Source organism: Stegodyphus dumicola, chromosome 5 (genome assembly GCF_044657685.1).
Source record: "Stegodyphus dumicola isolate Sdum_Otavi_A_Nest chromosome 5, ASM4465768v1".
In the NCBI taxonomy this organism is placed as follows: Eukaryota; Metazoa; Arthropoda; class Arachnida; order Araneae; family Eresidae; genus Stegodyphus; species Stegodyphus dumicola.
Genome location: NC_140772.1, coordinates 8,556,912 through 8,576,351, shown reverse-complemented (window position 1 = coordinate 8,576,351; position 19,440 = coordinate 8,556,912). Strand labels below are relative to the sequence as shown.

The 19,440-nt window shown below is 35.5% G+C and overlaps 5 protein-coding genes across 5 annotated transcripts; 2 read left to right on the top strand and 3 right to left on the bottom strand.

Annotated features, from left to right (window-relative positions):
• The first annotated feature begins 1,158 nt into the window (after positions 1–1,158).
• On the top strand, positions 1,159–2,714 carry LOC146997036 (uncharacterized). Its single transcript, XM_085816335.1, has 3 exons — positions 1,159–1,452; positions 1,604–1,747; positions 1,838–2,714. The coding sequence occupies exons 1-3, from the start codon at positions 1,426–1,428 to the stop codon at positions 2,261–2,263; spliced, it is 597 nt and encodes a 198-aa protein (XP_085672461.1). The 5' UTR covers positions 1,159–1,425; the 3' UTR covers positions 2,264–2,714.
• Positions 2,715–5,327: 2,613 nt separating this feature from the next.
• Positions 5,328–7,834, top strand: LOC146997035 (uncharacterized protein F54H12.2-like). The gene is made up of 2 exons (XM_085816400.1): positions 5,328–6,302; positions 7,712–7,834. Exons 1-2 carry the CDS (start codon positions 5,328–5,330, stop codon positions 7,832–7,834), a joined length of 1,098 nt encoding a protein of 365 aa, XP_085672526.1.
• Positions 7,835–9,472: 1,638 nt separating this feature from the next.
• On the bottom strand, positions 9,473–10,677 carry LOC146997034 (uncharacterized). Its single transcript, XM_085816449.1, has 4 exons — positions 10,506–10,677; positions 10,339–10,426; positions 9,946–10,236; positions 9,473–9,845 (listed from the first exon to the last, which is right to left on the bottom strand). Exons 2-4 carry the CDS (start codon positions 10,417–10,419, stop codon positions 9,774–9,776), a joined length of 444 nt encoding a protein of 147 aa, XP_085672575.1. The 5' UTR covers positions 10,420–10,426; positions 10,506–10,677; the 3' UTR covers positions 9,473–9,773.
• On the bottom strand, positions 10,405–13,394 carry LOC146997033 (uncharacterized). Its single transcript, XM_085816448.1, has 8 exons — positions 13,100–13,394; positions 12,655–13,004; positions 12,202–12,573; positions 12,042–12,122; positions 11,703–11,961; positions 11,269–11,595; positions 10,851–11,147; positions 10,405–10,758 (listed from the first exon to the last, which is right to left on the bottom strand). Exons 2-8 carry the CDS (start codon positions 12,660–12,662, stop codon positions 10,681–10,683), a joined length of 1,422 nt encoding a protein of 473 aa, XP_085672574.1. The 5' UTR covers positions 12,663–13,004; positions 13,100–13,394; the 3' UTR covers positions 10,405–10,680.
• On the bottom strand, positions 12,852–16,128 carry LOC118180646 (uncharacterized). Its single transcript, XM_085816398.1, has 6 exons — positions 15,965–16,128; positions 15,773–15,853; positions 15,629–15,685; positions 14,829–15,536; positions 13,100–13,405; positions 12,852–13,004 (listed from the first exon to the last, which is right to left on the bottom strand). Exons 2-6 carry the CDS (start codon positions 15,824–15,826, stop codon positions 12,852–12,854), a joined length of 1,278 nt encoding a protein of 425 aa, XP_085672524.1. The 5' UTR covers positions 15,827–15,853; positions 15,965–16,128.
• Between the last annotated feature and the right edge of the window lie 3,312 nt (positions 16,129–19,440).

Here is a 19,440-nt window from a genome sequence, read left to right as displayed (position 1 = left end):
TTGGAGAATTATTTAAACTTCTTTACTTCAATATCTTTGAAGAATACATAAAGTCTGTGCTCTAAGGATCTTCTGATCTCATCCTATTTACAGTTTTTACCTTCCTTAATTAATTATTTATATTATTATATTGTTTTGTAAACTAGTTGAAAACATTAGGTTATACAGCCAAATAGGATCCAGCTTTCTGGTAATTCTTGCTTTTTTTCCAGTATTAAAAATTGAATTTCATCCAAACCTTCGAGAAATCTATGACGAAAGTGCCCACGACTAAATTATTTTGTTCTTATGTCTCCATTTTATAAAATATATATGTATAAAAATATGTATATATGTATAAAATATATATGTATAAAAATATGTATATGTGTATATGTATATATATAATATGTATAAAATAATATGTACATATGTATTATATATATATGTATAAAAATTTTATATTTCTGTCAATCACAAACTTGTTCTAATTCTACATTAATTCACATTAGAGTCTGCTTTTTCTCCTGTCGTTAAAAATTCTGTTCTTAAAGATCCCATCTCTGTGTTTCATTCCTGCGTGATTTAGCATATCGGACTGAAAAAAGTTTGATATTTCTCGTCAGGGAACATGAATCGTATTTTCCAAAAGAAGAAACAAAAAATATTTTCAAGAGCTAATCACCAAAGAACTCTTATTTACATTTTCGTTCGTATCTGTATTAATTATCCACACGTTGTATCACTTTTAAAATTGCTGCCACCAGTTGTTATCACCCTGTTTTATATTTGAAGAAATTAAATAATGAAAAACCTGCATGGATGTTTCCCCCATTGTGAAAACCCATCGGTACACTGAGAGTAGTAAGCGGGGGTAACCGTGCTACGCCCGAGGCTATAGGGGGCGTGGCCTCCGCCATCTTGAATCACGTGACAACCGGAAGTGGCGTCACAGAAAAGGGGCGTGGTCACCGCCATCTTGAATCACGTGACAACCGGAAATGACGTAGATGGAAGGAATGACGTAGATGGAATGACATCCTCAAAGTTTCGTTTTGATTCTGTGGCAACGATTTTATGTCTCAAAGTTTTTATTTTTTGTGGCATTGAATATATATTTTTAGGTTTTGTGGCAACGAACTCTTGAACCACGTGTTTGGAATGACATCATCCATTTCTTGTTGGGGCATGTTGTTTTACAAAATGGCGTCTGCCGTATCACACCTTTGTATGCCTCCGCTAAGGTGTATGGATACTTTTCTGTGAACCAATCAGATTCTTTGAAATATGACCTCACCGTCTCTTAACCAATCACCGTTGAGATGAAATAAAGAGTTCCTACCTGATATAAGGTTATCCCGAGCAACGTTCCGCATTTCTTTCCTGCCTGTCGCCCTGAGTGTACGTACCTGCTTTTGCTTCGAAAATCTTTCTTCATTGCTTCGAATGGATCAGGCACGAAACAACAAAGAAGTAAGTAACGTTTTGAAAAGTTACTGTTTTTAGATTTTTAATCTTTAAATACTTACTTTATACTTAAAATATTTTTATACTTAAATACTTTTATACTTAAAAAAGAGTTGAATTTGCAATATGTGCTTAATTTGTCTTTACTTTTTTTCAGATGGAAAACCTATTTGAGAATGAACCTACGCCTTTGAACGATAAAGTGTTGAGCCATGAAAACCGCACCCAAGATGTTCCCAATGAATCAGCTAGTTCTTGTATCAAAAGAAAAGCAGAAGAAACATCCCATTTCGAGAAAAAAGTACGTATTTGCGAAAATCTTATATATTAAAGTTGATATTGTATGTGACCCCATTTTTATGTATTATATACTAACTGTTTTTTTTTTCAGCGCAAAGGACTCTTCACCGAAGACGCTATTCCAGAGGAGCTCACTCACATGGGAGACAATGTCTTTGTGGGACCCAGCATTTACAAGGGAAAAGTGACTGTGCACATCCGAGAGTATGCCAAATATGGTAAAGCTTACTATCCGACAAGACGAGGAGTAAATTTTGAGCCATGGTGTTTGAATGTTCTCGCAACCAACATGACAGTGGAGGAACCAGACCTGCTGACACTGAATCTGGAATTGCCTAAGAATTTTGTGGTCACGTATAAAGATTCCCACTTCACTTTGAAGCAACTCTCTTCGACAGGAGATGAAAAAAGTAGCCTCAGCATTACAACGACGCAGTGGGAAGAACTGATGACCAACTTTAGCCGTATCAGCGATATTGTCACCAACCTCGTTTATCAAAACATGAACTTTTGGTAAGCCTACGAAAGCGTATCCGACGAACCTGTCAGAGAGGAAAATCTACCCCAATCCTTTGACATTTATATGGGAAGAGCGCGACTTCAAACCATTCTAAAGACGTCACTTGAAGAACTTCTTAATCAACAAGACGAACTGAAATATCCCCAGCTGAAAGACTGTGAAGAACTCGTTCATAAAACAGAAACTGTGAATGCCATTGCTCTGAGATTCAATGCTGTTGACATCGCCAGGCAATTTTATGGAAGCATTTGGGGTGAAGAACCCTATTTAATGTTAGTGAAACCTGCTCACTACATTACCAAGGACTTTTTAAAATCTGTGTGTTTAAACCATGTACTCGATGAAGTAAGAAACACATTTTGTACTATCAATGGTGTCTTAGGTATTGAATACTATGAATATTTGTAAAATAATTAGGATGCTCAATAAATGTTATTTTATTTTACAACGATCTCATGACTGTCTCCAGGTTCAGACCTTATTTAAAAGAATTAATCTGTAATGATTATTTACATAAATTTTAAAAATACCTATTGAATACAAACCTATTGATTTTTATAGAATATAAATATGGTTATTCTTAAACATATATATCATTACTTGTTCAACCTTTGAGATGTTAAGTAGCATTCATTTTCTCTCTCTTGTTTTTTAGGCCTATTTTCTAAAATCTTTATATAGGTGAAACTAGGGTATTTTTTATCTGTTCTAGTTAAATATATATAAATGAATATCAGTGTACGTTTAGATCATAACAACTGTTGCAATGAACGCAGCTCTGTCTCAGACCTATCGGGATCCACAGGTCCCCGCAAGTTTCGGGGGTGTTGCTGCTTTGCATCGTGCTTTAAAAGGTCGCGTAAAAACAAAAGACATCCAGAAATGGTTGCAAACCAAGGATTCTTATACTTTGCACAAGCCTTTGAGGCACAAGTTTCCCAGGAACAGAGTCATCGTAGGAGGCTTAAACGAGCAATTTCAATCTGATTTAGTGGATATGCAATCCCTGGCCTCTTTTAATGATGGATATAAATATTTGCTGACCTGTATAGACATCCTTTCGAAATACGCTTGGGCTATCCCTCTCAAAGATAAAACATCCGTGTCCATCCAATCCGCTTTCGGAAAGATATTTTCGGAACGTACACCCGAATCATTACAAACAGATGCAGGGAAAGAGTTTACCAATAAACAAGTTCAAAATTTTTTGAAAAAGAGAAACGTTCGCTTTTTCACGACACATAATACAACCAAAGCTTCTGTCGTAGAACGATTTAATCGAACTCTAAAAACATAAATGTGGAAATACTTTACCGAAATGAATACACGAAAGTACATTGATGTGATTGATAAATTGATATCCAGTTATAACCATACATGGCATCGCAGTATTAAGACAGAACCTGTATCCGTTACATTACAAAATCAAGAAAAAATTTGGAAAACGCTGTATAGTGAGCAGCCAGTACAAAACCCTATTTCTTCAGATTTAAAGATTGGAGACACGGTGCGCATCAGCCGAGAAAAAATGCTCTTTGAGAAAGGATACGAACAAAACTGGACACGAGAAATTTTTACAATCTATAAAATTATTCGACGGATTCCTGTTGTCTATAAACTGAAAGATCTAGCAGGAGAAGTTATACAAGGAACTTTTTACAAACAAGAACTTCAAAAGGTTTCGGACTCGGTTATTATCCCGTAGAAAAAGTTTTAAAAAAGAGGAAACGTCGCGGGAAAATAGAATATTTTGTGAAATTTCAGGGGTACCCCGAAAGCTTCAATGCTTGGGTGGATGATGTGAGAAGGGTATAAAAGGCCCGTAAATTCTGCTTATCTGTCATTTGAAGGAAACATGTCTTTCTTTATCACACTGATCAGCGACAGCTCCATGCGTTTTTTTCCAGACAACAAAATATCACAATTTACCACTCAGCTTCCTACTCCGATGGATTTAAATAGTCAGTGGGAGTTATCTCTTGTGGACTTTATTTACCCTCACACATGGTATAACGTCCGAAAAGACAATAATTTATTTGGATTTGATTTGGGTGATGGAAAATTGGAAGGTCGAAGAGTGCCTCCAGGATGTTATGAAACGATACCAGATTTATTAAAAGCCATGAAAATACCTTCCCATAAAAATAAGATTGAATTCAGTTACCATCCTGTTACGAAAAAAGTGACCATTAAGACCGACGAAAACTGCAAAGTCATTCTTCACGAAGGATTAGCGGAGCTTCTAGGGTTCGAGCCGGGTGTTTACAAAGGATTGGAACAAAGTCCTTTTGTAGCCGATCCCAAAGTATCTTTTCCTGTCATGTATGTGTATTGCGATCTCGTAGAACCTCAAATTGTGGGAGATGTACAAGCCCCGTTGTTAAAATGTGTCACCGTAGAAGGAAATGACGGAGACATCATAAACGCTCATTACCCCCGGCCCTTTTACTTGCCAGTTATCCGTCAACATTTTCAGACTATACATATTGCCATAAGACTTCACTCTGGAGATTTAGTACCATTCGAAAGAGGCAAAGTATTTCTTGTGTTGCATTTTCGTCTGAGACAAATTCTATAAAAGAAGCCTTCATTTGCAAATTGATTTCATTTGGATTGTGTATGCAAGATTAGAAGCATCAAACATGCGGGTGTCTTATACGTGTTGCACGAAAAAATTTGAAGATTATTATTTAGCTCAAACTGGAAATGGATTACCTTACTATCAAGGAACCATTTTACAGAAAGGTTATGGTATTGGTGGATTTTTTGCAAAGCTGTTTCGCAGTGCTATGCCTTTTTTGATGAGGGGGGCCAAAACAGTCGGAAAAGAAGCCTTGCGGACTGGAACACAAATTGCAAACGACGTATTGTCGGGAGAAAATTTTAAAGTCTCCCTCAAAACCAGATCTAAAGAAGCTGGCAAAAAATTAGCGAGGAAAGCAGTTCAGAAAGCAGATGAGATGATTGGTCACGGAAGGTTTAAAAGGAAGCGCAAAACCCCCAAACACTTCATTTCGTCTAAAGCCAGGAAGGTGCAACGACGTGATATTTTTGACTCGTAATGGCTTTTCTGTTAAAAGATTCTCCGGAATGCGCAAAATCCGAATTGGATTTATTTTCGTTACCTCCCACTCAAACAGTGATAGAAAAATGTCAGTGGGTTGAATTTCATCCATTAGCCAATGTCTCAGAAGGAAGTCCTGTTGAATTCAATGTTTCTAAAAGCGCAGACGACTACCTAGACTTATCACAGACACAACTCTACGTCAAAGTGAAAATTTTAAAAAATGATGGCAAGCCAATCACGGCTGAAAGTAAAGTGGGACCTGTCAATCTCTTTTTACATTCTATGTTTTCTCAAGTGGATATTAGCTTAAATGAAAGACTCGTTTCCACCAGTAATAACACGTATCCTTACAGAGCCATGATAGAAAAATTATTGAATCATGGTTTTGGTACGAAAACGTCTCAACTATCATCAGAATTGTTTTTCAAAGATACAGCAGGACGTATGAACGTTTTTGATACTCAAGACACTCAGCCGAATGAAGGATTCAACCAACGAGCAGAATTGTTTAAACTGAGTGCTTCGGTCGATATGATTGGCCGATTGCACTTGGATATGTTTCATCAGGAAAGACTTTTGCTGAATATGGTGGATATGAAAATTAAACTCATACGCAGCAAACCAGAATTTTGTTTATTGGGCGAAGGTGAATTTAAAGTTTTACTCGAACAAGCTTCATTGTTTGTACGCAAAGTGAGAGTCAGCCCAGGTGTTGTGCTAGGACATGCCAAAAGCCTAGAAAAATCAACAGCCAAATATCCCATTAATAGAGTGCTCTGCAAAGCCTATTCCATTCCCACTGGAAATATGACTTTTATTCAAGACAATATTTTCATAGGTCAAATGCCTAATCGTATTGTGGTGGCATGCGTCGACAATGATGCCTTTAACGGAAACTATAAAAAGTCTCCTTTCGAATTCAAGCATTATAATATGAACTTTATCGGTGTTTATGTGGACGGTCAACCGGTACCTCATAATCCTCTTCAGCCTAATTTTGACAAAAATCATTTCATACGAGCTTATCAGAATTTATTTATGAATGCAGACGACAGAGGACTTTACCTTTCAAGATCAGAATTTTCAAAAGGATTTTCCTTATTTCGCTTCGACCTGTCACCTGACCTTTGTGATGGCTCTCATTTAAATCTAGTTCGACACAGCAACTTAAGATTAGAAATAAAATTTGGGACTCCCTTACAACAAACTGTTTCGTTATTAGTGTACGCTGAATTTGAAAATTTGATAGAAATCAATAAAGCTCGAAATATTCTGTACGATTTTGGAAACTGATGAATTCACAGATTCATCAAATCTTATCTCGAGATCCTATTTCTTCGAGATATTGTGCGGGTGTTTTTCCTTGTGATAAAATACCTGCGATTCAAAGTTTTCCCTGTGCACTGGTGCTCAATACGGACAAACATGATGAAAAAGGAACTCATTGGCTAGCTGTCTACCTTGCAGATCAACAGACTCTGGAATTTTTCGACTCTTATGGACTCCCGCCTGAAGTATATGGAAAAGATATCACATCCTTTGTCAAGAAATATCGTCATGTTTGCTGGAACAAGATTTCGCTTCAGAGTTTAACTTCTAATGTATGTGGACAATATTGTATTTATTTCATTATTAAACGCTGTCAAGGACTCTGTATGGAACTCATTGTATCACCCTTAGATGGGAAGAATCATGATTTCCAAATATTTCAATTTGTCAAAAAAAGATATGGTGTAAACATGATTTTTAAAAAATAAAGTTGTTTTAATTTGTAAAAATGTCTCTTGTTTCTACACTTATTTAAACAAAATGAATAAATGTCTTATGCAAAAGGATTTTCGATTAAGTATAAAAGTGAGTGTTTTCTTAACATGCTGTCATTTCCAAAAATCGAACTGCCCAAGTTCGTACATCCTTCTACTTGTCTTCTGAGCGGACCTACCGGTTCGGGAAAAACATTTTTTGTGAAGAAATTGATAGATCATAAAATGTTCCATCCCATGCCGACCAATATTATTTATTGCTACGGAAGTTATCAACCTCTTTTTAATTCCATGAAAAACGTAAATTTTGAAGAAAGATTACCATCTAACCTGCAGACTCTTCAAAATGCTTTAATTATCATAGACGATTTAATGTCTGAATTAGCAAGTGATACTCGCTTAAGCAAACATTTTACAAAAGGAAGTCATCACCAAAACCTTTCAGTCGTTTTTATAACACAAAATCGTTTTCACCAAGGCAAGGAGATGAGAAATATTCATTTAAATTCCCATTACCTTGTCCTATACAAAAATCCTAGAGATAAAAGTCAAATTATGCATTTAGCTAGACAAATGTTCCCCGGAAAAGTAAAGGCCTTTCAAGAAATTTTTCAGGATGCTACTTCAACTCCATTTAGCTACTTGTTGATTGATTTACGACCTGAAACAAGTGAAACGCTTCGCCTTCGTACAGGCATCTTTCCTGGGGATAAATACTATGTCTACCAGCCCCGATAGTTCATTTCAGTTTGAGACGTCGAATGGCTAACATGTCTTCTCCCATCGTGATCGATTTCGAAGGTTTTCAATGGATGCCTCATTGCTACGTTGTTAAAGAATTAGCCTTGTATTCTGTGCATGAAGGATATCACAGTTGCTGGTCATTTTTACCTCCTCAACCTTGGAAAACATTATCACGATCTCAGCAAAAGTGTTTTGCTTGGGTCACAAGAAATCGTCATCACATGAATTGGAGTGAGGGTGTATTACCTTATACTCATCTTCGTATTATTTTGCAATATTTGTCATCTATTTATTCTGTCATATACGTGAAAGGATTAGAAAAGAAATTATTTTTAGAAAATTTATTAGGTAGAGACATCATAAATCTAGACTGTCCTAAGATAGAGAATTTAAAAAAGAAAAGTTCTTTAACATGTTCGATTCATGCAAAAGGATTTAATTGCTGTGCTTTAACCAAAGCGGCTGCATTTGCTACCTATATAAAAGAAAGTGTGCAGGAAGAAGAGTTCATTTGTCATCAGCATGTCTCATCTGAAGGATGTGGATTATCTAAAACTATTAGGAAAAAGTCGAATAAAAGCAGCTGTACTGAAAAAGTGTCCGAATCATCTCATAAAATCAGTTTGTGAGTGTGTTTTAAATCTTCTAAAAGGAAACGTACCCATCACCAAACGGGTCAAAAATCGACTCGCCCCTTTTAAAAGAACTTTAAGAAAACTAGCGGACAAAAAAGTACCTCTTTTTAAGAAAAGACGTCTTTTGGTTCAAAAAGGTGACGGTTTCCTATCTTTCCTGATTCCTGCAGCAGTCAGTGTCTTATCCTCCCTTATCCATGGAACACAGTAAGAAATTTGCGCTGGTACCCCTGGATCGTATGCAGCAATTTGAAGATGAACATTTGAGTGAATTAGATACCCAAATTCAAAACATCTTAAAAAAGAAAATGGATGATGAAGAAAAGTCTAAATTGTACATCCAGGTTCTGCAAAAGTATGTTACATTTCCTCATGTGAACACTTCCGAAGAACAACCGCCTGAACAACGTTCTGAGAAAGATATAGAAAAAGAAATTATGCAAACAGTTCCTGTGAAGCAGAAAAGAACGGCACAGAAAATAATAGATTTTCTAAAAGAGCATCAGATTTCCTGGACACAGAATAAAGAACTCATTCTAGATGATCATGTGTTTTCTGGCTCTGACATTGTTCAGTTGATAAACTTTCTGTTGAGAAATAGAACTCAAAAACCTTTTGCCTTTGAACAGTTTAAAAATGTACTGAATGTTAACAACTTTCCTCAAGACTTTGTCAAAAACAAACATTTAATGAATGTAAAAACTATGTATGCTAGACCTAAAAGAAACGCATCTTCCAAACTATGGCTGAAATTGTAATGATACGTGAATAAATGTAATGGCTGATCATTGGTGTTGTATTTCTTTCTAATTAAGTTAACATAATTTTTGAAAATAAAATATGACAATTATTTTCTAGGAAAAACTTACCTTTCATGAAATCCTTTCAAATAAGAAAAACACAATTTTATCATTCAAACTTCTGTTTATTTTTTTTTCTAAATAAGTTTTCTTTTATACACATACAAATGCATGATTCTGCACATATATATATATATATATATATATATATATATATTTACATACAAAATTTCATTTTCAGATAAGGTTCTAACATAAACATAAAAAGTTCTTCAATATACTAATGACCATACGGCAATGTGCTCAAGTCTTTTTGAATTACCCGTTTATCCAACACAATTCTGTACAGTTTTGTCTCGGGTTTATTCATCACCTTTCTTCTCTTCGCTTCTCGGGTGATTTTGGAGGGGTTGTGGAGAGAGATGATCTCACTTCGGTCGAGGCTGCAGACCAGACTTTTAATGGCTTCAAAATTCAGCAACTGAGAATTCCGGAAATTCAATGAAAATCCTCGGACTTTGCAGCAGGTTTTCCCAGTGGCCATCTGGTATGCGTAGTTTTTCGGTCCTCCTGAAAAAATAAAACATCATGAGAAAAAAAGAGATAATAGAAAAACTTTCAATATTTTTGGTACATGTTAAATAAAGAAATTTTTTTAAAGGTCCTTAACAGAGACAAAGGTTTTGATGACATAACCCTCCAGTTCATCCGTAAATTCACCCAGGAAGTTGCCCAAGGGGGGATCATTGCGGCCATTCGAGGCATAGATGATGGAGTCTGTGTCGTGGTACAGGACATCTCTACCCAACTTCTCCATTTCACTATACAGCTTGAGACGAGCCCAAGCTGTTGTGAAGGTCGCTAGGAAAATGTTGGTAGAGGCATCCTGCGGCACAAACTCCTTCGCAGATTCCCAGGAAATGGCAGCCACCTCAGGCGTGGGAAGAAAGACATCTTTGATCTAAAAAATAGAAGAGTCATGAGATAACAGTTCAAAATAGTCATAAGTTAACAGTTTGAAACTCTGAGTTTACAGATGAATAAAATCGGAAAGGAAACTTACTTTTTTAGTAGAATCCGCCAACATCTTATTGAAGTCTGGCACCGTGTGGACATAGGTCAGTTGGGCTTTGTTCACGTTCATACCCCATCTGAGTGAAAAAAAGCTATCATAAATCACAACGAATTAAAAATATTTATAAAAATTAAGTACAAAAGAAATCATCTTACCTGCCCCAGAAACTGTTCAGGGCCAACTTGGCGACTTGTCGACGCCCAGGGTTCTTGGAAATCTTTCCAGCGTCCAACTTGACGCCCTCTCTTTCTTCATACTGGCGAATGTACTTCAGTCTGGCTTCTTCTGTCACACACTCCGAAGGCCATCCGCTACTTTCCTGCTTGATCTTCAAAAACAGATAAACAGATCAATGTATGATCTGAACAGAGAAGTAGACGTAGCCTGGAAATGGTACACTTCGTAAATCTAGAAAATAAAAAATAAATGTCAGTTATAAAAAAATTTTAAAAGTAACCTCTGAAACTAAATAAAGATTAAAATAATCTTTGAGTACTTACATGTGTGACGCGGTAACCTTTCCTTATCGCCAGCTTGACTTCCTCCGTTACCCACGTTCCGATAAGAGCTCTTTCATCGTCTGTGTGGGTACAGGAAGACTGAGACTGTAGAAAGGCGCAAGTCCGACACAGGGGGAACATGAGCTTCTTCCTACACCGATAGGGCAGTACCGGAAGATACAGATTCCGTGGAGGAATCACTCGGCATTGGATAATTCCAAAATAATCTTCCACATCTCTAAAGCTTTCCGTAATGATTGTTGGATGTCCTACAGGGTAGACGCAATATTTGTTCACCTGTGAAATAAAACAAAGTCAAAAAAACATACATAAAAATCAGAAAAAACACATCATAAAAATATACAGAAAATTTAGAAAAGTTTAAGTAAACATTTTTGAAATAATAAAAAGTACGAACCCAGGGATAGAGTGAGGTAAAATCCACATATTTTGCGTCTCCCTCGTGGAACAATTTGAGGGCATTCGTCCTTCCTCCAAAAAACGACTCGCGAGGATTGAGTCGATCCCTCAGATGGTGTTGATCCAGGAAACCTTGGAGATCTGGATTTTCCTCCTTCTCTCTTTGAAATTCATGCTCCCACATTTCGATGACGTGGAAACCCTGGGTGCGAAGCTTTCTTGTCGTCTCTTCTGTCTTTTCTCTTAACGTTGCGATGGAAACCCCTTTTAGTGGATGTATGATATCACCATCGTAACACGAACTACATCCGTGAAAGAAACAGCCCTAAAATAATACAAATATATTAATAGTGTTCCACATGTAAATTAAACATTAAAAGTGTAAAATCATTAAAAAGAATCATATAGAAATATAATTTACTTTTTACATACCTGAAACTGATAGACGGTTTGTGTTTCTTGGCAGAATCCGTCTACCGAGATTCCGGCGACTCTGTGCTCTCCGGAACCGTTCAACGCATGTTGAATCTGTAGGCCTTCCGAAGCAGCAACAAAGTACAAACATCGGATCGAATCAGGGCTGTAATTCGTTGAGTTGATGTAGCCGTGTGTAGGCACCATGGCAATCGTGTCGGGTTGAATGTGGCCACTCCGATACGTTGCCATACAGGCTGACGCAATGGTCACGTATCTGAAAAGACAAAAATAAGAACGATTTAATGAACTGTAAATATGATTATTATTGTATAAGAAAATGAGAAAATGACTTACTGGAATGGATCCACATTCGCCACATCCAAAAACTGGGCTCGAAACTCCAGACAACAGCGGCGAAGAATATCCACGTCCGATCTATGAATATAAAAAGAAAATGTTAAATATACGAAACATAAAATATAAAATTAAAGCAAGAAAAAAGGAAAAAACATACCTGCAATAGGCCAGCATCTCATCTTGAAAGTTAAACACATCCCCCTTGTGTGCTTCATGCCAGGACAGAAATGCTTGTCGGGCTGAAGTGCTCATGGTATCCGGGCTGTAGTACCGGGCTTCAGGCAGCGGTCCGACATAACTCTGGTTTTCCATCGAGTTAAAGAGATGAGGGAAGTATCCTTTCTTTAATTCGGTGAGACCGAAGCATCCCAGTAGTTTAGCCAACGCCATCGGTAAAAAGTTTAACGAGTCTATGACCCGAATGTTGAGACTGGGGTGTCTTACACTCATGATCATAGACCCGTTAGGGATCACCTCCGGCGCTGTACCTTGCTCCAAGAGCCAGGCCATCACGAACTGCCCATCGAACCTGTAAGTAAAAAAAAATCATGAATAATATTGAAAGCATAGTCATAATTAAAGCATGCAAACTATGGTATTTTTAACTTACCCTTTCATGTTGTGTGCCACGGCTGTGAAGCCCTTGTGTTGTGGGGTGAACAGCCAGGCGCAGAAATCTTGGCATGCTTCGTAACCCGGAAACACCTTTTCAGTGCCGTCGGCATACTGAGCCACCGCGAAATTTACGAGATGCTCCCCCGAAGACTGGTCCGTTTTAAAGTCAAAAAAGATGAACTTGTCATCAGACTACTTCGGAGCAACACGTCGCAAATAACAACGGTGCTCAACAGCCACGACAAACTGGCCGCAAGACGGACATTTGGTGGTACCGCTCTTATGCAGATCTTTAGGGCACTTACGGCGTTCAATCACTTGGCAGCAGTCCCTGCACTGGTATACCTGTAACGACAATTATTTTTTTTAAACATAACAATTTTGAGAAAATTATATGATAAATAACTTTGATCATTAAGATATATTTTCAAAACACTTACCCTATCGCAAAGTGAAAACTCTTGGTTTCCAGTGAGGGCTTTGTGTGCTGCATAACAGGCATCGGATCGGCAGAGACGGTCACAGTCAGGGCATCGTTGGGGCTGGCCTGGAAAGCAATCAGTCCTTAGGCATATAGGGCACGCATTGGCACATCTATGGCTTTCAGGCATTTGGTAGGCCTTTTCACATGCTGTGCAATAATGGTTGCTACCAAAAAACCCTTTCAGGGACTTAATGACATCATAATGTCCATCGTGAAGCCACAAATTGATCCGTTGTGCCCTCTCTCTTCCTTTGTACACCACCTAAAACATAGACAAAAAATTTTTCGCTTGAGTTCCAAAAATCAAAGTAAAACCAGTTTTTAACATTTAATTGCATACATAAAGCGATCTAAAAATTCCTAATGCATTTAACATCGAAAGTAATTACATGCATATATGTTAAAGTAAAACAAAAAAAAAAAAAAAAAAAAAATCATCGTGAATTCATTTTTTATAGTTTAAAGTTTTAACATCTTAATGAATTGTGTGCATGCATAAAATGAATCTAAAAATAAAAAATTCTTCATGCACTTTTTTTTTTTTTTTTTTACAAATCATATTTTTAACATCGAAGCGAAACGAAAAAAAAGCGAAATTTATACATAAAATTTAACGCAATCTAAAAAATTCGCCATGCATTCAGTTTTACAAGTTAAAGTTTTAACATTTAAATGATCAGAAATATATGCCTAAATGTTAACTTTTTGCAAATTATATTTTTAACATAGAAACAAATTGCCTTTGTGCATACATGTAAATAAAATCTAAAAAGTTAAAGTATTCTAAAAATAAAAATTTTTAAAAGTGAAAGTTTTAACGAATTGCATACATAAAATAAGAAATTAATCTAACAATTTTAAGTAAACTAAAATCTAATTAATTTTTACAAGGTATATTTTTTAACATCGAAGCGAACTGCATACATTCATGGATTCTATGCGTGAATACGCATAAAATATAATCTTAAAATTTAGAGTAATTCAAAAATTCACCATGCATTTTTATAAGACATATTTTTAGCGTCTAAAGAAATGCATGCATAAAATATAAATTTTATGTTAAATGTAAAATTAATCTAAAAATTTTTCAAGTTATGTTTTTAGCATCTAAATAAATTTCATACATAAAAATAATCTAAAAAATGTAACACAATCTAGAAAATTTACTATGTATTCAGTATTTCAAGTTATCTTTTTTTTTAACTTGGAAATGAATTGCTTACATGCATAAAATATAAAGTTAATCTAACAATTTAAAGTAATCTAAAAGATTCATCGTGCATTCAATATTTTCACGTTATATTTTTAACTTCTAAACTATTCTCTAAAAATAAATTCTCAAATTGAACAATTTAGAAATCAGTTTTTTTACCCATTAACATAGCAAAACGAATTGCATACATGCGTAAAGTTAATTTAAACATTCAGTGTGCATTTAAGACATAATTTTAACATGCAAACGACATGAACCTAAACTATAATGGTACTCGTTTAATTTTTCAGTCCGTTGAAAGCAATTTTTAAAAATTATTCAGGTACAATATAAATTACCATAAACATAGTACAAAATAGAAAAGAACTAAAAAGTTACTATATGAAAACATACAGAAAAAATTTTAGGTAAGCTTGTATTTTAAAACAGATATATTTTAAAATATAAATATCTGGAGACAAAACTGACTTACCTGGTTCAAATTTTCCGATGAGAAGACAGCTATTTGAGTATCCAGATGGTCTTTAAATATAGCGATTTCAGTAAATGTGCAGGGGCCTAAGGGAACATTCGCAGCCATATGAAGTTCCTTTGCACGTTTCAGGAGGGCTGGTCGGCGACGATTTTTCATGGCATTGATGGCGGTCGTATCCTTATGTAAATTGGCCAACGCATAAACAATTGCTTTGGCACAACACAGTGCTTCCTTATCGTAGGGTATGGACAAAATTGACTGTTTCTTCAGTCTATCCACGGAGATATTGATGATTTTCCTATTACCACCGGCGCCCACAGGTCGCCTGATGGTGATCGCGTCCACCGTGAATCCTGAGTCTAGCTCGATTTTATCCTTGGACTGCAGCACTTTCATCACAGCAGCCAAAATCTTTTCGACTGTTAAGGTCGAAACTGTCATTAAGGAAGTGCTGATAGGCTTGTCCAACCCTTCTGCTTGGATGCAGAATCGGATGAGGTCTGATGGGCCCAGATTTGCTGTTGTCCGGCGAATAAGTTGCTCAAACAACTCCCGGACGGTGTCAGGAATTCGGACCATCGGGATGCCTTGCAAGTTCTGAGGCAGCCGTTCCATATCTACACTGGCCCGGAAGGTAATCTCCTCGGCCTGATATTTATGGTTTCGCCGACGAGACTTCTCCGTGAGTACAATCGCCTCATCAATCTGGAAAAAAAAATAAATAAGTTTCACTAATAATCAAACATTTTCAAAATACATTATTTTAATAAATCATGCAAGAAAAGAAAAATATATACCGATCGTTCATTCGAAGCAGCTATATACACAGGGCCATGAGCTGATGAGGAAGAAGTCTAAAAATAAATAAATAAAAATAAATTCATTCATTTTCTAGTTCTATAAAAATATTCTAACAGAATCATAACGAAACGAAAATTTACCTCAAATCCGGAATCCACATGATAGTACAGGGGCAAAATCAGGGGATTTTCCATGAAAATTTGATCCACTTCATCTAATAACTATCAAAATAAAAGTGGATTCATTCAAAATAAAATAAGCTCAAATGGTAAAATACATTCAGAAAAAAAAAAAAAAAAAAGTACACTACGAAAATACGTGTAAAAACTTACATCGTCATCAGAATCACGGAAAGGACAATCAGGATCTTCAAATAACACCTAACAATTAAAAAAGTAGAATAAATAACGTGTTTAAAAATGGTAATCTAAAAATAAAGTAGAAGCAAAAATATACTTACATTAGATGCAGAAAAAACTCGTTTAGCAGACATTGTATAGATAAAATGAAAATGGCGCAAAAGAAAATCACAAACAGAGCAAGAGAACGTTCGCTCAGCAACAACCACAGTAGAAATGATTGCATTCGTCAACGCGAGCGAATATATAGGCGATGTATAAGAAACAAACACGCTGATTGGCTGAAATAAGATAGAAAATATTAGTGAGAGTCTGATTGGTTGTTAAGATTGTATACTTTCGCCACGGCGGATGTAGAAAGCGTGAAGCGGTTTCGACAGGCTGCAACGTGAAAGAGATGACGTTTGCCTGTTTCCCCCAGCCTCCTGACGTCATGGTTATTTTTCTACTCAACGCGATAATGTGACCTAGTTTGTAAGGTCTCGGTGGCATGGTGGTTTGGGAAATCGCCTTCCAAACTAAAGTTTGCGGGTTCGAATCCCGCTCGTGGAGCTATTTTTAAAATTCAATAAAATTTAATTAAAGGTAATAATTAAAATAATAACGTAGTAAATAATTAAAATACTTATTAAAAAGAGTAAATAATTAAAATTAATGACATACTAAATAGTTAAAATTAATTAATGTCAAATAATTAAAAATAATAAATTAAAAGTGATGTCATTCCAAACACGTAGTTCAAGATACTGTTGCCATAAAACCTAAAAATATATGTTCGTTGCCACAAAAAATAAAAACTTTGAGACATAAAATCGTTGCCACAGAATCAAAACGAAACTTTGATGATGTCATTCCTTCCATCTACGTCATTTCCGGTTGTCATGTGATTCAAGATGGCGGCGACCACGCCCCTTTTCTGTGATGTCACTTCCGCCTACCGGTTACCTCCGGTTACTACTTTCCGGCATCAAACCGGTGCACACATCTACTGCAAACATGCTGATTAAAAAGTTTTAATTAAAAGAAAAACAATCTAATAATAAAATACAGATCAATGTTTCACATTCAGAATCCATTTCCCGTACCCATTTGAGACATATAAATTATTGAATTATATCAGACTTTTAGAGAGTCATAATATAAAACTATTAAAAGTGAGACTTGGCCGTTCAATAAATCTCACAAATACTTCGTTTCTGTCTCTAAACAAATGCATGGTATCCTCATTCATTGTTGTCGATCAGTATTAGCGTTTATCTCTGGTACCCTTTTAACAAAATCTGTGATAACTGCTTACTAGATTTTAAACAAACGTATGCAACTTATACAGGTTGGACTGTCAAATATATTGAAAAATTAGTTCTTCAGATTAAAAAAACAATTTAAATTCCTCTATGAAATATATGGGACATGGAAAGAGGTTTCGATTCGATTTTCAAAATTATAATTACAGAGCGAGATTATGATCATTACGAAAAAAATTCGAACCGATTTGTTACTTACTAGGTTTTTCGTAGACTGTTAAGCTATATATAGTTTTAAGAAAACCTAGGACTTTGTTATATTTTTAAATAAAATTACGCTGCCTTTCATAGGCACAGCGGTGGCTTTAAATTAAATTTTAGTTTTTTTATTCTCCGTTATTTGTTTTTGTTCTTTCAGGGTTTTTTTAGATTGTTATTCACCGCAAAAAATTAAAAACGTAATTCATAAGTTTGGTTTTGAAGATTTTAAAATCTTTCAAAAATGAATTGATTTATGCTTTCAAATGCTGAATTATGTTTAACTGAAGAGCACTTTTCGAACGTCCCACGGGAAGTGTTTTTCAGTTAAGCAGATGTGGGCAAATAGAAGCCAGCTTAAAGGGTTAGAAAATCCGTTTTATTCGAGATTTCCTTCCTGTACGAAACCGAAGATTTATATCGTATTCCTCATTAAGACGGACAGGGTCCATGCGCACAGTAGAAACGATGTGCAGTGTTTGCTGGAATATCTGGGAAATTTCAATTTTGTCATTGTCACATTAACTATATAATTCCCAACTTTAGTGAAACCACGGGCCGTCCGACAAGAAGTAAAATCGGTGATGAATGTCGTGTATTTAATAAAGAATGTACTAACAAATATTTCTTTGGCAATACAGGGAATAAATCAGTATGTTTACTGTGTCACGAAACGATAGCCGCATTAAGGAGTAAACTCTCAAACGGCAACACAAAATATTAAAAAATTTAAATTTACACACACACACCATAAGAAGAAGATCCGCACAGTTAATTTTTTGATTCGACATGGATCAAACTACCAGGATTCAACAATTTTAACACTGCTGCAAATAATTATAACACAATAACTACAGAGCGATATAAATGTGATTTCAAATAGTACTCAGAAAATATAGTTATGACATATTCAGCTTTCTTTCATACTCTAAAGCAAATACCCCCCAAAAAAAAAAATGAAACTGATAGAAGGCGTTTATCAGGCAGTGCAATTAAACCAGTATTGCATATTCATTGAACGTTTATCAATAAGTTAACTTTAATTTTTAGTACTCATTTGATTCTTTGCTTTCCTTTATGTATCTTATGCAGATATTAATTTAAATGGCGCAACATATATTAAACAAAGAACATATATAAAAACAAGAATCCTCCAACTGGCGGGGCCGTGTACTTATCCAAGATAATTTTAACGATGATTTTCAATATTAATGTTTACGTGCATCTTAAAATGTGGCCAAATGTTGAAGAATGCTTATTATAAGAGAAAGAATCGAGGTATAAATCAGCAGCCTCGTTTTTGAATTCCAGCCTCGTTTTTGTTTTTGAAAACTTTTAGTGAATGTTAAGTGAATAGTACTTTAATTGCAATGCTGCTATCAAATCCAATACGTTTCTTACATAGACATTTATATTTTGCTTCTTTGCAGCCAAAGCGAAATATGCAAATATCCTGCATGCACATTGCTTTCCGTTCACAGTAGCGGAACGATTGCTGAGAACACGTTTGGGATAACACTTTCTTGCCATTATATGTACAGTCCCTTAAATATCCGATGAGAACATTTCTGGCAATGTAAACAAACCAGCAATTGAAGTCATTGATAAACTTGATTCGCTGCTTTTGGCTGTACAAATTATGTACGTCAAAAGTAAATGCCTTTTTTGAGAGTTCTCAGGAACGTCCCTTTGCTAATATTTATAAATAGAAGTTCTATATTAAAAATATTTATAGATTTTAGAACTGAAATTTTCAATTTAGTCAACAACATTCTAAAATTTTGCAGGAATTATTGTAGCAAAAAGAAAAATTTATATTTGCTTGTTTTATTAGATGATAGCTATTTTTCATTTCCTATACATGTAAATACGCAGTTTCATTACAATGTAAATATATCAGTCAGTTTTTAATAAAAATTCATTCTTGAAACGTTTTTGTAGTGGATT